We start from the raw sequence: 19,449 nt of genomic DNA, 5'->3' as shown, positions 1-19,449 counted from the left end.
TGGGGTGTTCCTGTCCATCTATTTCCTTATTCAAGAGACAGGCTAATGCGAAATTGCTGGAGTCGCACTATAGTGTTAACTGTTCCTGGTAATCTCGACAGGTAAGAAATGTACTAGACATTAATAAATCTTTCAGTTTTATAAAAGTTGCTTCACATTCTGGTGCCAATGAAATTTTATCCCTCTCCTTAATAACTGTGGAAGGGGTCTTGCAATAATGGAAGAAATTTTTGATAAAAGTTTATGAGGCCTAAACATGACTGTAATTCTTTTATTGTAGTGAGTGTTGGAAAATTTTTGACAGCATCAATATGACACAGACTGGACACCATTTTGACTGTATTAAAACATAATGGCACTTTTCCAGGCTAAGGGTAAAACATGCTGCATGTAGATGACTGAAAACTTTGCTCCTGGGTGTCTTCAAAAAACACAATTATATCATCCAAACAGACGATGCATTGCTTCACTTTCAATCCTTGCAATGATCAATCTAATAATCACTGGAAAGTAGCTCATGCCTTTTGAGCCCAAAAGGCATGTGGTGATAGCAATAATGACCAGATGGTGCTAAGAATGCTGCCTTCAGACGATCTTCAGGCACTACCTCTAATTGAAAGTATCCACTTTCAGTACTTGTGAAATACTGACCAGATTGTCTAAGGTTTCTGGTATATTTGGTATTGGGTAGGTGTCTGATACTGTTTTAAGTAGTGGTAGTCATAACAGAACCATTGACAACAGGTGCTGACCAGGAGCTATTACTTGTTTTTATGATCCTGTCTTGAAGCTGTTAACGTAAAAGGTCCTCCATTACAGGCTGTAGGGCTTCAGGAACTCAATACAGTTTCCCATATAATGTTGAGCTAATGGTGTGGTAGGCAATAGGCCACGAGGATCAGACAACCCTGTGGATTCCTCAAAAGTCGTACAATGCCCTCCTTGTCCTGTCACTCTAGATATGCTACTTTATTTCCTAGTGCAGTCAAGCTGACAGACTGTCCCGGTGTTGTGTAATTGAACATGACATCCCTGTCTAGCTCATCTTCACATAGTATATCTATATTAGTTATCAGCATACCACTGATAGCTGTACTTCCTCAGTGCTAAAGTTATCAATACTGACAGGCACTACTTTGCTTCCTTCAATTTCGTGTACTTGGGATAAACTGCATGGTGCAAAACATTTTGCCTTATCCAATTTTTGATTTTCAAATGAAGTTTCAACAATACACAAAGAATTCACCAGAAAATCAGCTTCTACATCAACCCAAATTATCTTTCTAGTATATTTCGGTATGATATCCTGCGAGTCGAATTTAAGCCAGTTTAGGCAGCTGCCCCTTGCTTAAGGGTGAACATTTTGACTTTAATAGTATTCTGGCAGTAGAGCCAGTTCTATTATATGCTACTCCAAGTCAACTTTGTCATGATGTGCAAGCAGGAATCTAATGCAAGAACAATTTTTCATAGCCATCGCTGACCATAGGAAGAACTTCTACATCAACGCACAAGTTACCTTTCCCACTCAGAAACGTATTACTGTTGAACTTAGTGAATCTACATGACCCCCATCTGTGCCGTTTAATGCCCAGTGTAATGGATTTAATTTTGCTTTATCAAGTATACCCATACTTGCCATAGATACCTGAGATCCAGTACCTAATAAAAATTTACACAAATTTCCTATTATGTAACAAGTCAGAAAAAAGTCTGCCCCTGATTTTGCACTTGTGATTACTCCCACTGGGAGTGCTGTACAGTGCACATGATGCCCCTTCCCCATTTAACTGCAGAGTTCGAGGTCTGCCCTATGACTGTCTTCTATGCCTCTACAGGTTTCTGTCATTACATCTCTACTCAGAATGTCCAAAACTTTTGCATATATGGCACTGATGTTCTCTGCAGTTATGCTTCATAAGCTCTCTAACCACATCTAAAACATTTAACAGTCATATTAAATATTTCAAATAACTTCCGGGAATTCAGCCAGGTAAACTGCCTTGAAAATGGCGGGGTGTTCTCCCGCCGAAATATCGGCGGTCGCTGAAAGTGTTACCTGGCTGAATTCCCGGAAGTTATTTGAAAGTTGTATACGCCAGGAGAAACTCAGGTCTCACATATTAAATATTGCTTTTTCCCTGTGGTTTGGTGACCACATCAATTTCAGCTAGTGCTACCTCAGTTTCTATTGCTTTATTCAGAGCCTTTGGGAATTCCAGCCAAACTCTTCATGACAACCTCCATAAAAAAAGTGTCATCAGTTCTCAGCTAAGCATCTTGTAACATGGCTTTGTTAGCTTTATCACACTCTGTCATCTCATGTGTGTTGCCATTAATTTTGCAAATAATGCCTATGAAACTCTATTGATTCCCCATGCTTTTAAAACATTCCATTAAGTTGCTCGTGATAGTATCTCAACTTACTCTTTCTCCTATATCTGTCCACCAACCCTTACCTAAGTCATCAAATGACTGTACTTCTCTCAACTTTTCATTGTTCATAATACATGCGGTACTGTCCCCTGCTAGTTTTAGCTTGCTTACAGTCAACAGTTACTCATTATTCCAATTTCCCAAAATAACAGCTGCATCTACATTATCAAAGACCTCCTCCCCTGAGTTTCCTGAATACTGGGTAACCAGTGCAGCAGTGTTGGTGTCCAAGATAGCTAGACTAGGAAGTTACTGTTCCCACCTTTCCTCACTTAGTTGCCCTAACTGTGCCTGCAGCTGAGCTACTTAATTTGTTACCTGGTGAATAGCTTCCTGAGCCAAAACTTGCCTCTCCACATTGCCTACTTATTACAGTGTGTTTATAATTAAAGTGCTGCTACTCAAGGGGGCCCATTGTGAACTGTAATTGTCACATGGCAGCAAAACTTGGTAGATATGGTGATACATTAATGCAGAACTGGTGTACTCTGGGGAAAAAAATAAGTTCCAGTTTTGGCCACCAGGTGCAAATATGGTGCTATACAGCATCTTGTTGATGTCTATGGTACTCATGTTGCACAAATTGTATCAACAATAATAAGTAATAAACTCAACATTATATCTGTCTGACTTGTTTGATCTTCTCTGCCATCATCCCATTCCTAATTCATTACATACAAAAACATTTCTGCATGTCTTTCTTGCATTGACAGCTCCATATTTTCCTTGGTAAATAGGTTCTGCATTGATCCATTAGAATGTCTACCAAATTTTGCTGCCATACAACAATTACAACCCACAATGGACTTCTTTGAGTAGCTGCACTTTGATTATAACCACCCAGTACCAACCTAAGTATATAATACACCCAGAGTAAAAATAAAAAAGGAAGAATAAAAGAAACAGCCATACAGGCCCAAACAAAACTTTAAATTCAGCACTTACTCATATTGTCAAGTAGGATGTTCCTCCTGCAGAAGGTCAATGGTTCTGGCTGCTGTCTTCTAGCTGTCCATCTTCGTCTCCATCCTCATCCTCTTGCTGGTACCAATTGCAACAGGGTGGAGGTTGGGGGGCATACTTTCAGAGGCAGTTCACCTGGTGTGTCAAGGATTGCTTGGAACTGGCTAGGATTCTCTGCTGAAGGATGTGTTGTGCAGCCAAAAAAGGACCAATGATGGTTACAATGTTTCTTTATTGAGGTTTGTTTACAATCATTGGTTGGGACCCAGAGAATATCATGGTGTTTCCCAAGTGTGGCAGCCTCTGACTGCTGACTAAGCATTCTGCTGATGCTGCTGTGACTACTGCCGCAGTAAGTGTGGCCAGCGGCAACACCTGCAAGGACCTCAGACTGCATCACACTCCAGGGCCCAGAGCATAGTGGTCTTTTGTTGATTCCCTGGTGATGGCAGAGATGGATAGACCTTCCCATCATATTCTCGGGATAGTGGCAAAGTGCAGGACCTCCCCTGCAGTAATCAGGCTGCAGTACTTCCTGCAGTCTACTTCATGTTTCCCAATTTTGATATTAAGCTTATCGCTATCCACTTTGGCTGCTCCTCATTATTTTCACCTTTCTTCAGTTTTTGTGCTCATTAGATTGTTCACTCCATTCAACAGGTGCTTAAATTCTTCTACACTTTCATAGGGGATAGCAACATCAGCAAAACTTATCATTTATATCCTTTCACTATCAATTTTAATACACCCCTGAACCTTTTATTTCTATCGATGCACAATTAAGCAGCAAGGGCAAAAGATTACATCCTTGTCTTACATCGTTTTTAAACTGAGTACTTCTTTCTTTCTAGGTTGACAAATCCTATGAATGTGTCTAGATTTTTCTTAAGTCTTGCTTCCATTATCAAGTGGAGTGACAGAACTGTGTTTGGTGCATTTACATTTCCTAAAGCCAAACTGATCGTCATCTGACAAATCTTCAGTTTTATTTCCCATTCTTCTGTACATTATTTTTGTCACCATCAATGATGCATGAGCTGTTTAACTGATTGAGCTCTCTTTGGGAATGTGCGGGCGATATTTTTCTGAAGGTATGGTGTTACTGTCTCCAAACTCATGATTCTACAAACCAACTTGAATAGTCTTTTGTTGCCACTTACCCCAGTTATTTTATAAATACCAAAGTAATGTTATCTAGGCTTTCCATCTTATTTGATCACAAGTCTTCCAAAGCTCTGTTAAATTCTATTGTACTGGATCCCTTATGTCTTCCTTATTGGCACTATTTCTTCTTCTATCACATCATCAGACAATTCACCCCATCCCACCACTCACCTCATAGAGGCCTTCAGTGTTGTCTTTCCACATATACACTCCCTCCGCAATTGAATTTCCTCACTCATTCTTTATGTTAACATCTTCACTTTTAAACTCACTGAATGCTATTTTGACTTTTTACTGAACTGTGCATGACACTTTTAAGGTGCCCATTGGGCACTACCTTTGAAGAATTTCTACTTCATTTCATTTTGTCATAAAATCTCAACAACATATTATCTCATGAGTAGTATGGCAAATGATGTAAAAATATTTGCATTTTACAGTCTTGTCTATTTTCTAAGACATCCACTTATATTTTATGTAATTGATAATAAAGTTTTAGTCTTATCTGTTCAGTTATATCTTAATTTTGTTCCTTTATATTTTTTTTAGGTTGGCTGCAGTGATGGCAGTATGAAACTCTTCTGGCGGAATTCAGAAAAAGGGATTGCACAGACACCTGCTGGCACATCACCGTTGGTTTCTGTCCAGTGGTTGTCCCATTCACCATGTTCAATTTTCAGCCTTGACCGTACATCCAGGTATGCAAAGATTTATAAATATTTTTGCTTTATAGCTCAAAATAATAGATAAGCGGCTATGGATGGTAACCAACCAAGGAATATTGTTCTGGAAAGTCAGTTTATAATGATCGTATCCTTTCTCTGTGAAATTCAGCAGTTGCTCAATAAATCGTACTAAATTATTATTTTCAATCTTTGCATGTGTTAGCATCCCCCCCCCCCCCCCCCCCCCCCCACACACACACATAAAAAAAAGAAAAAACACATGGTCAAAAACAATTCCTGTCAGTCCATTTACAGTCACCTTATTCAGATGTTGCACTGACAAAACTTAAAAGCACAATTTTGAAGTAATTTATATATGAAGTACACAAATGAAAGTTTTATTCTAACTAAAGTGTGCTCTCAGATCCATGCCAACCGATGATTATTTCCTGTGCATTTTTAAAATGTAATATTTATGATGAAAGAAAAAAATATAAAAATGCAGTAAATGAAGCAGGTGAAAAGGAGTACAAACATCTCAAAAATGAGATTAACAGGATGTGCAAAATGGCTAAGACGGGATGGCTATAGGACAAATCAAAGGATGTAGAAGCATATATCACTAGGTGTAAAATAGATACTGCCTACAGGAAAATTAAAGAGGCCTTTGGAGAAAAGGAACCTGTATGAATAACAAAAGCTCAGATGGGAAACCACTTCTAAGCAAAGAAGGGAAAGCAGAAAGATGGAAGGAGTATATAGAGGGTCTACACAAGGGAAATGTACTTGAGGGCAATATTATGGAAATGGGGGAGGATATAGATGAAGATGAAATGGGAGATATGATACTGCGTGAATAATTTGACAGAGCACTGAAAGACTTAAGTCGAAACAAAGCCCCAGGAGTAGACAACATTCCACTAGAAATACTGATAGCCTTGGGAGAGCCAGCCATGACAAAACTCTTCCATCTGGTGAGCAAGATGTATGAGACAGGAAAAATACCTTCAGACTTCAAGAAGAATATAATAATTCCAATCCCAAAGAAAGCAGGTGTCGACAGGTGTGAACATTTGAACTATCGGTTTAATAAGTCATGATTGCAAAATACTAACATGAATTCTTTACAAACGAATGGAAAAACTGGTAGAAGCTGACCTCAGGGAAGATCAGTTTGGATTCCATAAAAATGTTGGATCACACAAGGCAATACTGACCCTACGACTTATCTTAGAAGATAGGTTAAGAATAGGCAAACCTACATTTGTAGCATTAGAAAAAGCTTTTGACAACATTGTCTGGAATACTCTCTTTCAAATTCTGAAGGTGGTGGGGGTAAAATACAGGAAGCAAAAGGCTATTTACAATTTGTTGAGAAACCAGAGGGTAGTTATAAGAGTCGAGGGGCTTGAAATGGAATGAGTGATTGAGAAGGGAATGAGCCAGCCTATCCCCAATGTTATTCAATCTGTATACTGAGCAAGCAGTAAAGGAAACTAAAGAAAAGTTTGGAGCAGGAATTAAAAACCATGGAGAAGAAATAAAAACTTTGAGGTTTGCTGACAACATTGTAATTCTGTGAGAAACAGCAAAGGACCTGTAAGAGCAGCTGAAAAGAATGAACAGTGTCTTGAAAGGAGAATATAAGACGAACATCAACAAAAGTAAAATGAGGATAATGGAATATAATCAAATTAAAGCAGGTGTTGCTGAGGTAATTAGATTAGGAAATGAGACATTCAAAGTAGTAAATGAGTTCTGTTATTTGGGGAGCAAAATAACTGAGGGTCGAAGTAGAGAGGATATAAAATGTCAACTGGCTATGTCAAAGAAAGGTTTTCTGAAGAAGAGAAATTTGTTAACACCAACTACAGATTTAAGTGCCAGGAAGTCTTCTCTGAAAAAATTTGTGTGGAGTGTAGCCATGTACGCAAGTGAAACATGAATGATAAACAGTGGAGAAAAGAAGCTTTCAAAATGTGGTGCTACAGAGGAATGCTGAAGATTAGATGGGTGGATCACATAACTAAAGAGGAGGTACTGAATAGAATTGTGAATTGTGTTTTATTCATCTCATGACGTACATTTGCAATCCATTTGGTTTGCATACAAGAGACATGTTGGAAATTTATAATACAGTTACAATGATTTTTACACTAATAAATAATAGCACCACAATATATAATAATATTATAAGAATATTTTTTGGAATATGTAGCACACTGTATCCAGCTCAAATTTCCAGTTTTCCCTTCATGAATTCATCCACTGAGTAATAACGTTCCAGTGTCAGTACCTCATATAACTTTCTTTTAAATGAACCTGAATTCATCTGCATCAAGTTGTTTCCTTTTTAATTTATTAAAAATTTTCATTCCCATGTCTTTGGGCCCACAGTCTGAGGCAGCAGGTGGGGAGCACAAAATTTTTTTAGTTTCTAGTATCATGTGAATGAACAAAATGGTTTCCTTCAAATTTTTCATGTCAGGAATACAAAAATATAATAATCTCAATATGTTAGGTATGGCAGAGTTAATATTCTAAGTTTTCTAAATAATGGATGACATGGTTCTTTATGATTTGCAGCTTTTCATGTTTCAATGCAATATTTCCCTGTTTTAGCAGGATCAGTTCTGCTTTCAGAGCATCAATGTCACTTTGGAAGAATATGAATAATTTCATCTTTAGAACGTAGTACAGATGTTAATCGCACATTTTCATCATGTATTCAGTCGAGGCATGTCCACTAAATACCGTCATTTATAAATTTCAGATATGCATCTGCGCACTTCTCGTGTAACCAAAAGTTGCACTTAATGCACTGAATTCCTGTGACTACATGTTTTTTACACTTTCTGCACAAAGAACCATTTAATGTCAACTTATTTTGGAGCATCTTATCACCTCAAAATCCTACCAGTGCCTCTTGACACAGGAGAAGGGGAATTTGTGGCACAACTTAATTAGAAGAATGGATCAGATCGTAGGACACATTCTGAGGCATTAGGGGATTACCAATTTAGTATTGGAAAGAAAAGTGGAGGGTAAAAATTGTAGAATGGGACTAAGAGATGAGTACACTAACCAGATTCAGGAGGATGTAGGTTGCAGTAGTCACTCGAAGATGAAGAGGATCGCACAGGAAAGAGTAGCATGGCGAGCTGCATCAAACCAGTCTGTGGACGAAGACAACAACAAAAACAATATTCATGTGTTCATAACACTTACTTGGCAGCATTTCTAATTTCAGAATATTCTCTATATCAAAATAAAATTGCAAATGATTGTTCTTTTATAATTTCCACTCATTCTATCTCAACATTTCTGTCTGCTCCATTGACCAGGACACTGGACTCGCATTCGGGAGGACGACGGTTCAATCCCACTTCCGGCCATCCTGATTTAGGTTTTCCGTGATTTCCCTAAATCGCTCCAGGCAAATGCCGGGATGGTTCCTTTCAAAGGGCACGGCCGACTTCCTTCCCCATCCTTCCCTAATCCGATGAGACCGATGACCTCGCTGTCTGGTCTCCTTCCCCGAAACAACCAACCAACCATTGACCAGGACAGTGCCTTTTTTTCACCTGTCGAAAATGGTCTAATTTTCATATTATCTTTCCACTTTAATAAACAGTTGTTCTGTCTCTAGCTATGCTTAAAACTCCTAATTTATCACACTCTTTGTCATATGTCCCTTTTAATTACCTCTTAACAGGCTACCTAGATGCACTTCCTGACTGTACCTTTATCACATTGTTCTTATTTCATTAGTTGTCACTAGATCCAGTTTTTCAAGCATTACAAAAATCGTAAAGTGTAGGCATTCATGCAGTGTCACATCACTAAATGTGCATGATGAAGCAGCAAAACAATAAAAATTTGTGGAATCAAAATTCAGTTATATAGTTATTGCTATTTCTTTCTAAAACAGTACTCAACAACCAGTTACTCCATATTTTCTTCAATGAGGCTCACGCATTCCCATTTTTGTACACAGAAAATGGTTCTACATCACAAGAAGTGACAGGTGAAGAAATTTTGGGCAAAATTAGATCAAGTTGGAAGTCTTTTGCATTTTTGCCCTTGTCTTAAGAAAGTCAAAATCAGGACTTCATCTGATAACTTTGTTCAGCTTATCTTTTGCTGCAACTTTCTCTTCTCCACAGGATGATTGCAAAGATTTTCAATCTCTTCAGAAACTGCCAAAGATTCCACCAGTTGTATACCTGTGGCTTCCAGTTTAATTACTGCTGCAGGCAAGTTCACAAGATTTGATTTGATGTAAATCAGGTCTTGCTTCAAATTTGTTTTCTTGAATGCCACTTGCACATCTTTAATGAAGCTGCAGAAGTGGCTTCAAAGGTGTCTACAACCCAAAAACAACAAAAAAAATCAGTAAGCTTTTACACAGAATGAAGCAAACAGGTATTAACTTCAATAAATCTGCAGGAATTTGAGATTCCTTACTTATGTAACTCCATCAAACTTATCACAGTAAAAGATACCAGCATATATCCAGGTACCCCATTTGTTTACAATATTCATAGGGTGCAGTGGCAAAGCTAAAACTGGCTGTATATCTCTAAATGCTGAAACTGGCTGTATATCTCTAAATGCAGCAACATGAGCAGGCACTTACAAAAATACCTTCAATAGGAAAAAAGGTATTTGATTAATTAATGATGTCTGAACTATCAGACCTTTGTATTTTGTCAGTGTACTTACCTCCTTTGTGGAGCATATCAATGTACTCACATTTTCATATTTTAGACGTACTGGTTCAGTTACGCGGTGTGGCACATGAGCTAAAAATGTAATGTGCTTTATGTTCGAATGAAATATTTTAATTACTTTCCTGCCCTTTACCATACATGGGACAGCAATGCTCAACAACAGGATCTTTTTTATTTAAATTTGTTGGCCACAATATTCCTAAAAACTAATAAAAATATCAGATCATTGGCACATTTTAAAATAAGACATACAGTCTGCAAATATTTTAGCAAACACACCTCCCTTGGTTTGCAGGTAGAGGGGATAGAGCACACGAACTTTCAATTGGTGATGGATGTTGTGGAGAGATTTAGTTGCCACCACTTCTCCCAGTGCTGAAAACATAGATTTCATGCAAATAATCTGCTATAGTAAAAATGTCACATACAACTCACAAGCATCAAAATAATGTGAAAAGACATAATAAAGAAGCCCATGTTAAAGTATTAAATACTTTGAAGAAATGAATATGGAATTAAGTTAAACTTATGGGAACATTTACAAATAGCTAACTAGTGCGGAAATACCTTGATCATACAACATTAGTTACAGGCAACTTTAACCTACACAGTACAGACTGGGATGTCTATGTATTCACTGCAGTTCACACAGACAGACAGTACTGTGAAGTGCTTCATTACACATTTTCTGAGTACTTTCTTGAGCAGCTTCTTCAACAGCCCAAATGCAGTGGAAATATATTTGAACTTGTAGCTGCAAACAGACATGATTATATCAACAATGACAGTATAGTGATTATGGCGATGTCTTCATAGTGACAGTGGTTAGTAAAGTTGATAAATCCATCAAGAAAGCTAGGTGACTTTTTATGCTGGAAAGAGCAGATAAGCAGTTGTTTTTATCCTACTTGAACAATGAATGGACATCATTTATTTAAAATATGATGGGTGTAGAGGAGTTACGGGCAGTGTTTCAACTGATTGTAAATAATGCTCTGGAGAAGTATGCTTTGAGTTAGTGGTTTAAGGACAGAACAAAATTCAGAAAATGCTGACGAAACAAAGATTTTTACATTCTGAGTTCAAAAAATTATGTGGAAATGTTGACATGCAAAATCATACCCTGGCAAAAATCTTGCCGAGAACCCAAAAATATTCTAGTCTTACATAAAATCACTAAGCAGGTTACAGGCATTTATCCAGCCTCTCATCAACCAGATTGGTGTGGCAACAGAAAACAGTAAAAGGAAAGTTGAAATTTTAAATTAAACTTTTAAAAAATCATTCATGCAGGAGAATCTTACAGATGTACCATCATTTGACCATCACACAGACTCCCTGAATGGAGGACACAGAAGTTGGCCTGCCTGGCATTCAGAAGCAACTGAAAGAGTTGAAAACACATAAGTTTCCAGGTCCAGATGAAATCCCAGTTCAGTTTTACAGTGAGCACTCTTTGAGTTTTGCCCCCTTACTTAGCTTGCATTTAATGCGAAGCTCTCACTCAGTGCAAAAGTGCAAGCAACTGGAAATAGCACAGATGCCCTGGGATATAATGATGGTAAAGGAGCAGACCCATTAAATTACAGATCAATATCCTTAGCATCTTCTTGCTGCAGAACTCTTGAGCATATCCTAAATTTGAGTATAATAAATTTCCTTGAGACAGAAAAGCTTCTGTCTACAGACCAGCATGGATTTAGAAAGCATCAGGCATGAGAAACTCAGTTTGCCCATTTCTCGCACAATATCCAGTGAACTATGGATAAAGAGCAACAGGCAGATTCCAAATTCCTAGATTTTCAGAAAGCATTTGACACTATTCCCCATTACAGACTGTCAATGAAGTAAGCATACGGAACAGATTCTCAGGTATGGGAGTGGCATGAAGACTTCTTAAGTAATAGAACCCAGTACATTGTATATTGCTGTTTGGTGTGATGAATGGCAACTTACTGTAGATGTAGAAGTATGTAACATGAGCAGGAAAAATAAATCAGTAGTGTTCAAAGACAATATTACTAGTACGCTGCTTTACAAAGTCACTTCAATTAAATATCTGGCCATAGTGTTGCAAAGGTATAAGAAATGGAAGATAAGAGGTGCTATTAGCACGTAAGGTCATCTGTAGGAAAGGAGAGTGGTTGACTTCAGTTTATTGGGAGAATTCTAGAAAAGTGTACTATCTACAAGGGGGATGGCATATAGAACACTAGTGTGGTAGCCCATTCCTGAGTACTGCTCGAGTGTTTGGAATCCTCACCATGTAGGATTAATGGAAGACATCAAACCAATCACAGGCATGCTGCTGGATGTGTTACCAGCACATTCAAACAGTGTGGAAGTATTGTGGAAATATTTTTTGAACTCAAATGGGAATCCCTGGATGGAAAATGGCATTCTTTTTTGTGAAACACTATTGAGGAAATTTAGACAACCACCATTTGCAGCTGACTGCAGGACAATTCCACTACTGACTTTTCATGCTTTCCCGACGGATCTGTTGCAAATACGCTTCTCGGGTTTGTCGCCGGATCGTATTGTGTAAATCGTACAATATTTCTTCAATGCAACTGCTCGACATCATCAGGTGGTGGTAGCTGCTGCTGCAAAGTTATCAGTCGCGCCTTGTAGCAGTGACAGCAGCAGCTACCACCACCTGATGATGTCGAGCAGTTGCATCGAAGAAATATTGTACGATTTACACAATACGATCCGGCGGCAAACCCGAGAAGCGTATTTGCAATTCCACTACTGTTAACATACATTTTGCATAAGGGTCTTGCAGACAAGAAAAGAGAAATTGGGGCTTGTACGGAGGTGTATAGGCAATCATTTGTGCCACACTCTATTTGTGAGTATAACAGGAAGGTGAATAGCTAGTAGTGGTACAAGATACACTCTGCCAAGCATTGTATGGTAGCTTGTGGCATACATTTATAGTTGTAAATGAAAAACTATTAGGTAATGAAGATAGGTAGTAGCCACAAACTCTGCAACTTCTACTGGTTGAAAATGTGGCACCTGAATATACTAAAATGTTTAGAATACACAATGTTTTTCTGTTTACAATTACTCATGCAGTCCTTCATCAAAGAAATTTGTAATTGTAGACTGATTTGGTTTTTGCAAAAACTTTGCCTAAAACTGGATGAGGCTGTCCTTATCTGTCCACATTTAATTTTCCAACTATTAATATGTAATATATTGATGCACACAGTCAGTAATTTTGTTTGCAAAGGCCCACATGTTTAATGTTTCTGAGGCCTTTCAAATTTTGCGCCCACATGTTTAATGTTTCCAAGTCCTTTCAAATTTCATCCAACACCTAAGTGGCAAAATAAGAATTAATATGAACGCTGAAGCAAGTTTAAGTTCATAAAATTAATTTTTACATTCTTGGAAGGAAATCAGTCAAGTCATAGATATTCTTGCAAGTATTTTACAAGATAAAATCACTGCAGCTCCCTGATGCGGTGTCAGAAATAAATTACTTTTGGATATTTTTAAATGTGTGCTCATGGAAACTCACTTTCATGCCTGTGCATATGGTGTTATTGTCATTGTGGTCTTCAGTCCAAAGACTGGTTTGATTCAGTTCTCCATGCTACTCTATCCTGTACAAACCTCTCCATCTCTGAGTATCTACTGCAAGCTTTTGAATCTGCTTACTGTATTCATCTCTTGGTCTCCCTCTACAATTTTTATCCCCCATCTTTCCCTCCAGTACTGAATTGGCGATCTGTTGATGCCTCAGAATGTGTCCTACTGTTTCCTTCTTCTAGTTAGGTTATGCCATAAATTTCTTTTCTCCGAAATTCTATTCATTATCTCCTCATAAGCTGCATGATCTACCCATCTAATCTTCAGCATTCTTCTGTAGCACCACATTTCGAAAGCTTCTATTCTCTTCCTGTCCAAACTATTTATCGTCCATGTTTCACTTCTATACATGGCTACACTCCATACAAATACTTTCATAAACAACTTCCTGACACTTAAATCTATACTTAATGTTAACAAATTTCTCTTCTTCAGAAACGCTTTCCTTGCCATTGTCAGTCTACATTCCATATCCTCTCTACTTCGACCATCATCAGTTATTGTGCTCCCCAACTAATAAAACTCATTTACTATGTTAAGTGTCTCATTTCCTAATCTAATTCCCTCAGCATAACCTGGTTTCATTCGACTACATCCCATTATCCTCATTTTGCTTTTGCTCATGTTCCTCTTATATCCTCCTTTCAAGACAGTGTCCATTCTGTTCAACTACTCTTCCAGGTCCTTTGCTGTCTCTGACAGAATTACAATGTCATTGGAAACCTCATAGTTTTTCTTTCTTCTCCATAGATTTTAATTCCTATTCCAAATTTTTCTTTTGTTTCCTTTAATGCTTAAACTCAATGTACAGATTGAATGAAATTGGGGATAGGCTACAACCCTGTCACACTCCCTTCCTAACCACTGCTTCCCTTTCATGCCCCTCGACACTTATAACTGCCTTCTGGTTTATGTACAAATTGTAAATAGCCTTTCTCTCCTTGTATTTTATCATACCTCTCTAGAATTTAAAATAGGATATTCCAGTCAAAATTGTCAAAAGCTTTCTCTAAGTCTACAAATGCTATAAAAGTGGGTTTGCCATTCCTTAACTTGTCTTTTATGAGAAGTTACAGGGTCAGTATTTCTTTGTATATTCCTACATTTCTCTAGAATCTAAACTGATCTTTCCCGAGTTCAGATTTTGTCAGTTTTTCCATTCTCCTGTAAAGAATTCATATTAGTATTTTCCAGCCATGGCTTATTAATCTGATAGTTTGGTAATATTCACAACTGTTACCACTTTTTTTTTAAATTGTAGTTATTTTATTCTTCTTGTAGCCTGAGGGTATTTCGCTTGTCTCATACATCTTGCTCACCAGATGGAAGAATTTCGACTTGGCTGCCTCCCCCTAGGCTTCAGTAGTTCTAACAGAATGTTGTCTACTCTTGGTGCCTTTTTTTGACTTGGGTCTTTCAGACCTCTGTCAAATTCTTCATGCAGTTTCATATCTCCCGGCACATCTTCATCCACCTCCTCTTCCATTTTGATAATACTGTCCGCAAGTATATCTCCCTTGTATAGACCCTCTATATACTGCTCCACCTGTCTGCTTTCCCTTCATTGCTTCAGGCCAACGGCCTTGCCACAGTGGTAACACTGGTTCCTGTCAGATCTCCAAATTTAAGTGCTGACGGGCTGGGCTAGCACTTGGATGGGTGACTATCCGGTCTGCCGAGCACTGTTGGCAAGCAGTTTGCACTCAGCCTTTGTTAGGCAAACTGAGGAGCTACTTGATTGAGAAGTAGCAGCTCCAGCCTCATAAACTGACACACAGCTGGGAGGCGGTGGGCTGACGATGACGTGGCGGCCAGTCAGTCCCATTGGGCCTTCCAAAGCCTGTCCGGATGGGGTATTTTTTCATTGCTTAGGACTGGTTTTCCATGAGTTCTTGATATTTGTACAAGTGGTCCTCTTTTCCCAAAAGGTCTCTTTAATTTTTCTGTAGGTGGCCTCTATCTTGCCCCTAGTGATATATTCTTCTAAATCCTTAAGTTTGTCCTCTAGCCATTCCTGCTTAGCCATTTTATAGAAATTTGTATTCCTTTCCACCTGCTTCGTTTATTTTTATTATCTCCTTTCATCAGTTAAATTCAGTATCTCTTGTGCTATACTAGGATCTCTACTAGCCCTCATCTTTGTACTTAGTTGATCCTCTGCTGCATTCACTATTTCATCTCTCAAAGCTATCCAATCTCATTCTACTGTATTCTTTTCCCCTGTTCTTGTCAACTGTTTCTTAATACACCCTCTGAAACCCTCTGCAACCTCTGGTTCTTTCCGTTTATGCAGGTCCCATTTCCTTAAATTCCTATCTTTTTTCCATACCTTCAGTTTTAATCTACAGTTTATAACCAATAAATTGTGGTCAGAATCCACATCTGTCCCTGGAAATGTCTCACAATTTAAAACTCGATTCCAAAATCTCTGTCTTACCATTATATATTCAATCTGAACCTTCCATTGTCTCCAGGCCTCTTCCACATATAAAACCTTTTTCATGTTTCTTAAACCAAGTGTTAGCAACGATTAAATTATGCTCTGTGCAAAATTGTACCAGGCGGCTTCCTCTTTCATTCCTTTTCGCCACTCCATATTCACCTACTATTTTTCCTTCTCTTCCTTTTCCTACTATCAAATTCCAGTCCCCCATGACTGCTAAAGTTTCATCTCCCTTAACTATTTGAATAATTTCATTTATCTCATCATACATCTCTTCAGTCACTTCATCATCTGTGGAGCTATTTGACATATAAACTTACACTACTGTGGTGGCCGGCCGAAGTGGCCGTGCGGTTCTAGGCGCTGCAGTCTGGAACCGCGAGACCGCTACGGTCGCAGGTTCGAATCCTGCCTCGGGCATGGATGTGTGTGATGTCCTTAGGTTAGCTAGGTTTAACTAGTTCTAAGTTCTAGGGGACTAATGACCTCAGAAGTTGAGTCCCATGGCGCTCAGAGCCATTTGAACCATTTGAACTAGTGTGGTGGGTGTGGGCTTCGAGTTTATCTTGGTTACAATAACGCATTCACTGTGCTGTTCATAGTCACTTATGCATGTTCCTATTTTTTAAATTCATTATGAACCGTGTCTCAGCGATACAGATGGCTGTACCGTAGGTGCAACCACAACGGAGGGGTATCTGTTGAGAGACCAGACAAAGGTGTGGTTCGTGAAGAGGGGCAGCAGCTTTTCCAGTAGTTTCAGGGGCACAGTCTGGATGATTGACTGATCTGGCCTTGTAACACTAACCAAAATGGCCTTGCTGTGCTGGTACTGCGAACGGCTGAAAGCAAGGGGAAACTACAGCCATAATTTTTCCCGAGGGCATGCAACTTTACTGTATCGTTAAATGATGATGGCGTCCAGTTGGGTAAAATAGTCCCCCATTCGGATCTCCGGGTGGGGACTACTCAAAAAGATGTCATTATCAGGAAAAAGAAAACTGGCGTTTTACGGACCGGAGCGTGGAATGTCAGATCCCTTAATCAGGCAGGTAGGTTAGAAAATTTAAAAAGGGAAATGGATAGGTTAAAGTTAGATATAGGGGGAATTAGTGAAGTTTGGTGGCAGGAGGAGCAAGACCTTTGGTCAGGTAAATATAGGGTTATAAATACAAAATCAAATAGGGGTAATGCAGGAGTAGGTTTAATAATGAATAAAAAAGATAAGAGTGCGAGTAAGCTACTACAAACAGCATAATGAATGCATTATTGTGGCCAAAATAGACACAAAACCCACACCTACTACAGTAGTACAAGTTTATATGCCAACTAGCTCTGCAGATGATGAAGAAATTGATGAAATGTATGATGAGATAAAAGAAATTATTCAGGTAGTGAAGGGAGACGAAAATTTAATAGTCATGGGTGACTGGAATTTGAGAGTAGGAAATGGGAGAGAAGGAAACATAGTAGGTGAAAACTTAATCATAGCTAACACTTGGTTCAAGAATCATGAAAGAAGGTTGTATACATGGAAGAATCCTGGAGATACTAGAAGGTATCTGATAGATTATGTAATGGTAAGACAGAGATTTAGGAACTAGGTTTTAAATTGTAAGACATTTCCAGGGGCAGATGTGGACTCTGGCCACAATCTATTGGTTATGAACTGTAGATTAAAACTGAAGAAACTGCAAAAAGGTGGGAATTTAAGGAGATGGGACCTGGATAAACTGACTAAACCAGAGGTTTTACAGAGCTACAGGGAGAGCATAAGGGAACAATTGACAGGGATGGGGGAAAGAAGTGCAGTAGAAGAAGAATGGGTAGCTCTGAGGGATGAAGTAGTGAAAGCAACAGAGGATCAAGTAGGTATAAAGATGAGGGCTAATATAAATCCTTGGCTAACAGAAGAAATATTGAATTTTATTGATGAAAGCAGAAAATATAAAAATGCAGTAAATGAAGCAGGCAAAAAGGAATACAAACGTCTCAAAAATGAGATAGACAGGAAGTGCAAAATGGCTAAACAGGGATGGCTAGAGGACAAATGTAAGGATGTAGAGGTATATATCACTAGGGGTAAGATAGATACTGCCTACAGGAAAATTAAAGAGACCTTTGGAGAAAAGAGAACCACTTGTATGAATATCAAGAGCTCAGACGGAAACCCAGTTCTAAGCAAAGAAGGGAAAGCAGAAAGGTGGAAGGAGTATATAGAGGGTCTATACAAGGGCGATGTACTTGAGGACAAAATTATGGAAATAGAAGAGGATGTAGATGAAGATGAAATGGGAGATAAGATACTGCATGAAGAGTTTGACAGAGCACTGAAAGACCTGAGTCGAAGAAAAGCCCCGGGAGTAGACAACATTCCATTAGAACTACTGACGGCCTTGTGAGAGCCAGTTCTGACAAAAGTCTACCATCTGGTGAGCAAGATGTATGAGACAGGCGAAATACCCTCAGACTTGAAGAAAAATGTAATAATTCCAATCCCAAAGAAAGCAGGTGTTGACAGATGTGAAAATTACCGAACTATCAGTTTAATAAGTCACAGCTGCAAAATACTAACACGAATTCTTTACAGACGAACGGAAAAACTGGTAGAAGCTGATCTCGGGGAAGATCAGTTTGGATTCCGTAGAAATATTGGAACACGTGAGGCAATACGACTTGTCTTAGAAGAAAGATTAAGGAAGGCAAACCTACATTTCTAGCATTTGTAGACTTAGAGAAAGCTTTTTACAATGTTGACTGGAATACTCTCTTTCAAATTCTAAAGGTGGCAGGGGTAAAATACAGGGAGCGAAGGCTATTTAAAATTTGTACAGAAACCAGGTGGCAGTTATAAGAGTCGAGGGGCATGAAAGGGAAGAAGTGGTTGGGAAGGGAGTAAGACAGGTGTGTAGCCTCTCCCCGATGTTATTCAATCTGTATATTGAGCAAGCAGTAAAGGAAACAAAAGAAAAATTTGGAGTAGGTATAAAAATCCATGGAGAAGAAATAAAACCTTTGAGGTTCGCCGATGACATTGTAATTCTGTCAGAGACAGTAAAGGACTTGGAAGAGCAGTTGAACGGAATGGACAGTGTCTTGAAAGGAGGATATAAGATGAACATCAACAAAAGAATGACGAGGATAATGGAATGTAGTCGAATTTAGTCGGGTGATGCTGAGGGAATTAGGAAATGAGACACTTAAAGTAGTAAAGGAGTTTTGCTATTTGATGAGCAAAATAACTGATGATGGTCGAAGTAGAGAAGATATAAAATGTAGACTGGGAATGGCAAGGAAAGTGTTTCTGAAGAAGAGAAATTTGTTAACATCGAGTATAGATTTATGTGTTAGGAAGTCGTTTCTGAAGTATTTGTATGAAGTGTAGCCACGTATGGAAGTGAAACGTGGATGATAAATAGTTTAGACAAGAAGAGAATAGAAG

The 19,449-nt window shown here is 38.6% G+C and overlaps 1 protein-coding gene across 2 annotated transcripts in view; it reads left to right on the top strand.

The window, feature by feature from the left end:
• Positions 1-19,449, top strand: part of LOC124621578 (cytoplasmic dynein 2 intermediate chain 1) — a 168,893-nt gene that overhangs the window by 128,219 nt on the left and 21,225 nt on the right. For both annotated transcript variants that reach the window (XM_047147152.1, XM_047147153.1), the window contains exon 17: positions 5,113-5,261. In XM_047147152.1, coding sequence (XP_047003108.1) covers positions 5,113-5,261 — 149 coding nt within the window. The remainder of the gene's footprint in view (positions 1-5,112; positions 5,262-19,449) is intronic.

Source organism: Schistocerca americana, chromosome 1 (assembly GCF_021461395.2).
Source record: "Schistocerca americana isolate TAMUIC-IGC-003095 chromosome 1, iqSchAmer2.1, whole genome shotgun sequence".
In the NCBI taxonomy this organism is placed as follows: Eukaryota; Metazoa; Arthropoda; class Insecta; order Orthoptera; family Acrididae; genus Schistocerca; species Schistocerca americana.
The sequence above is the reverse complement of the archived record's forward strand: the minus strand, read 5'-3'. Positions and strand labels throughout refer to the sequence as shown.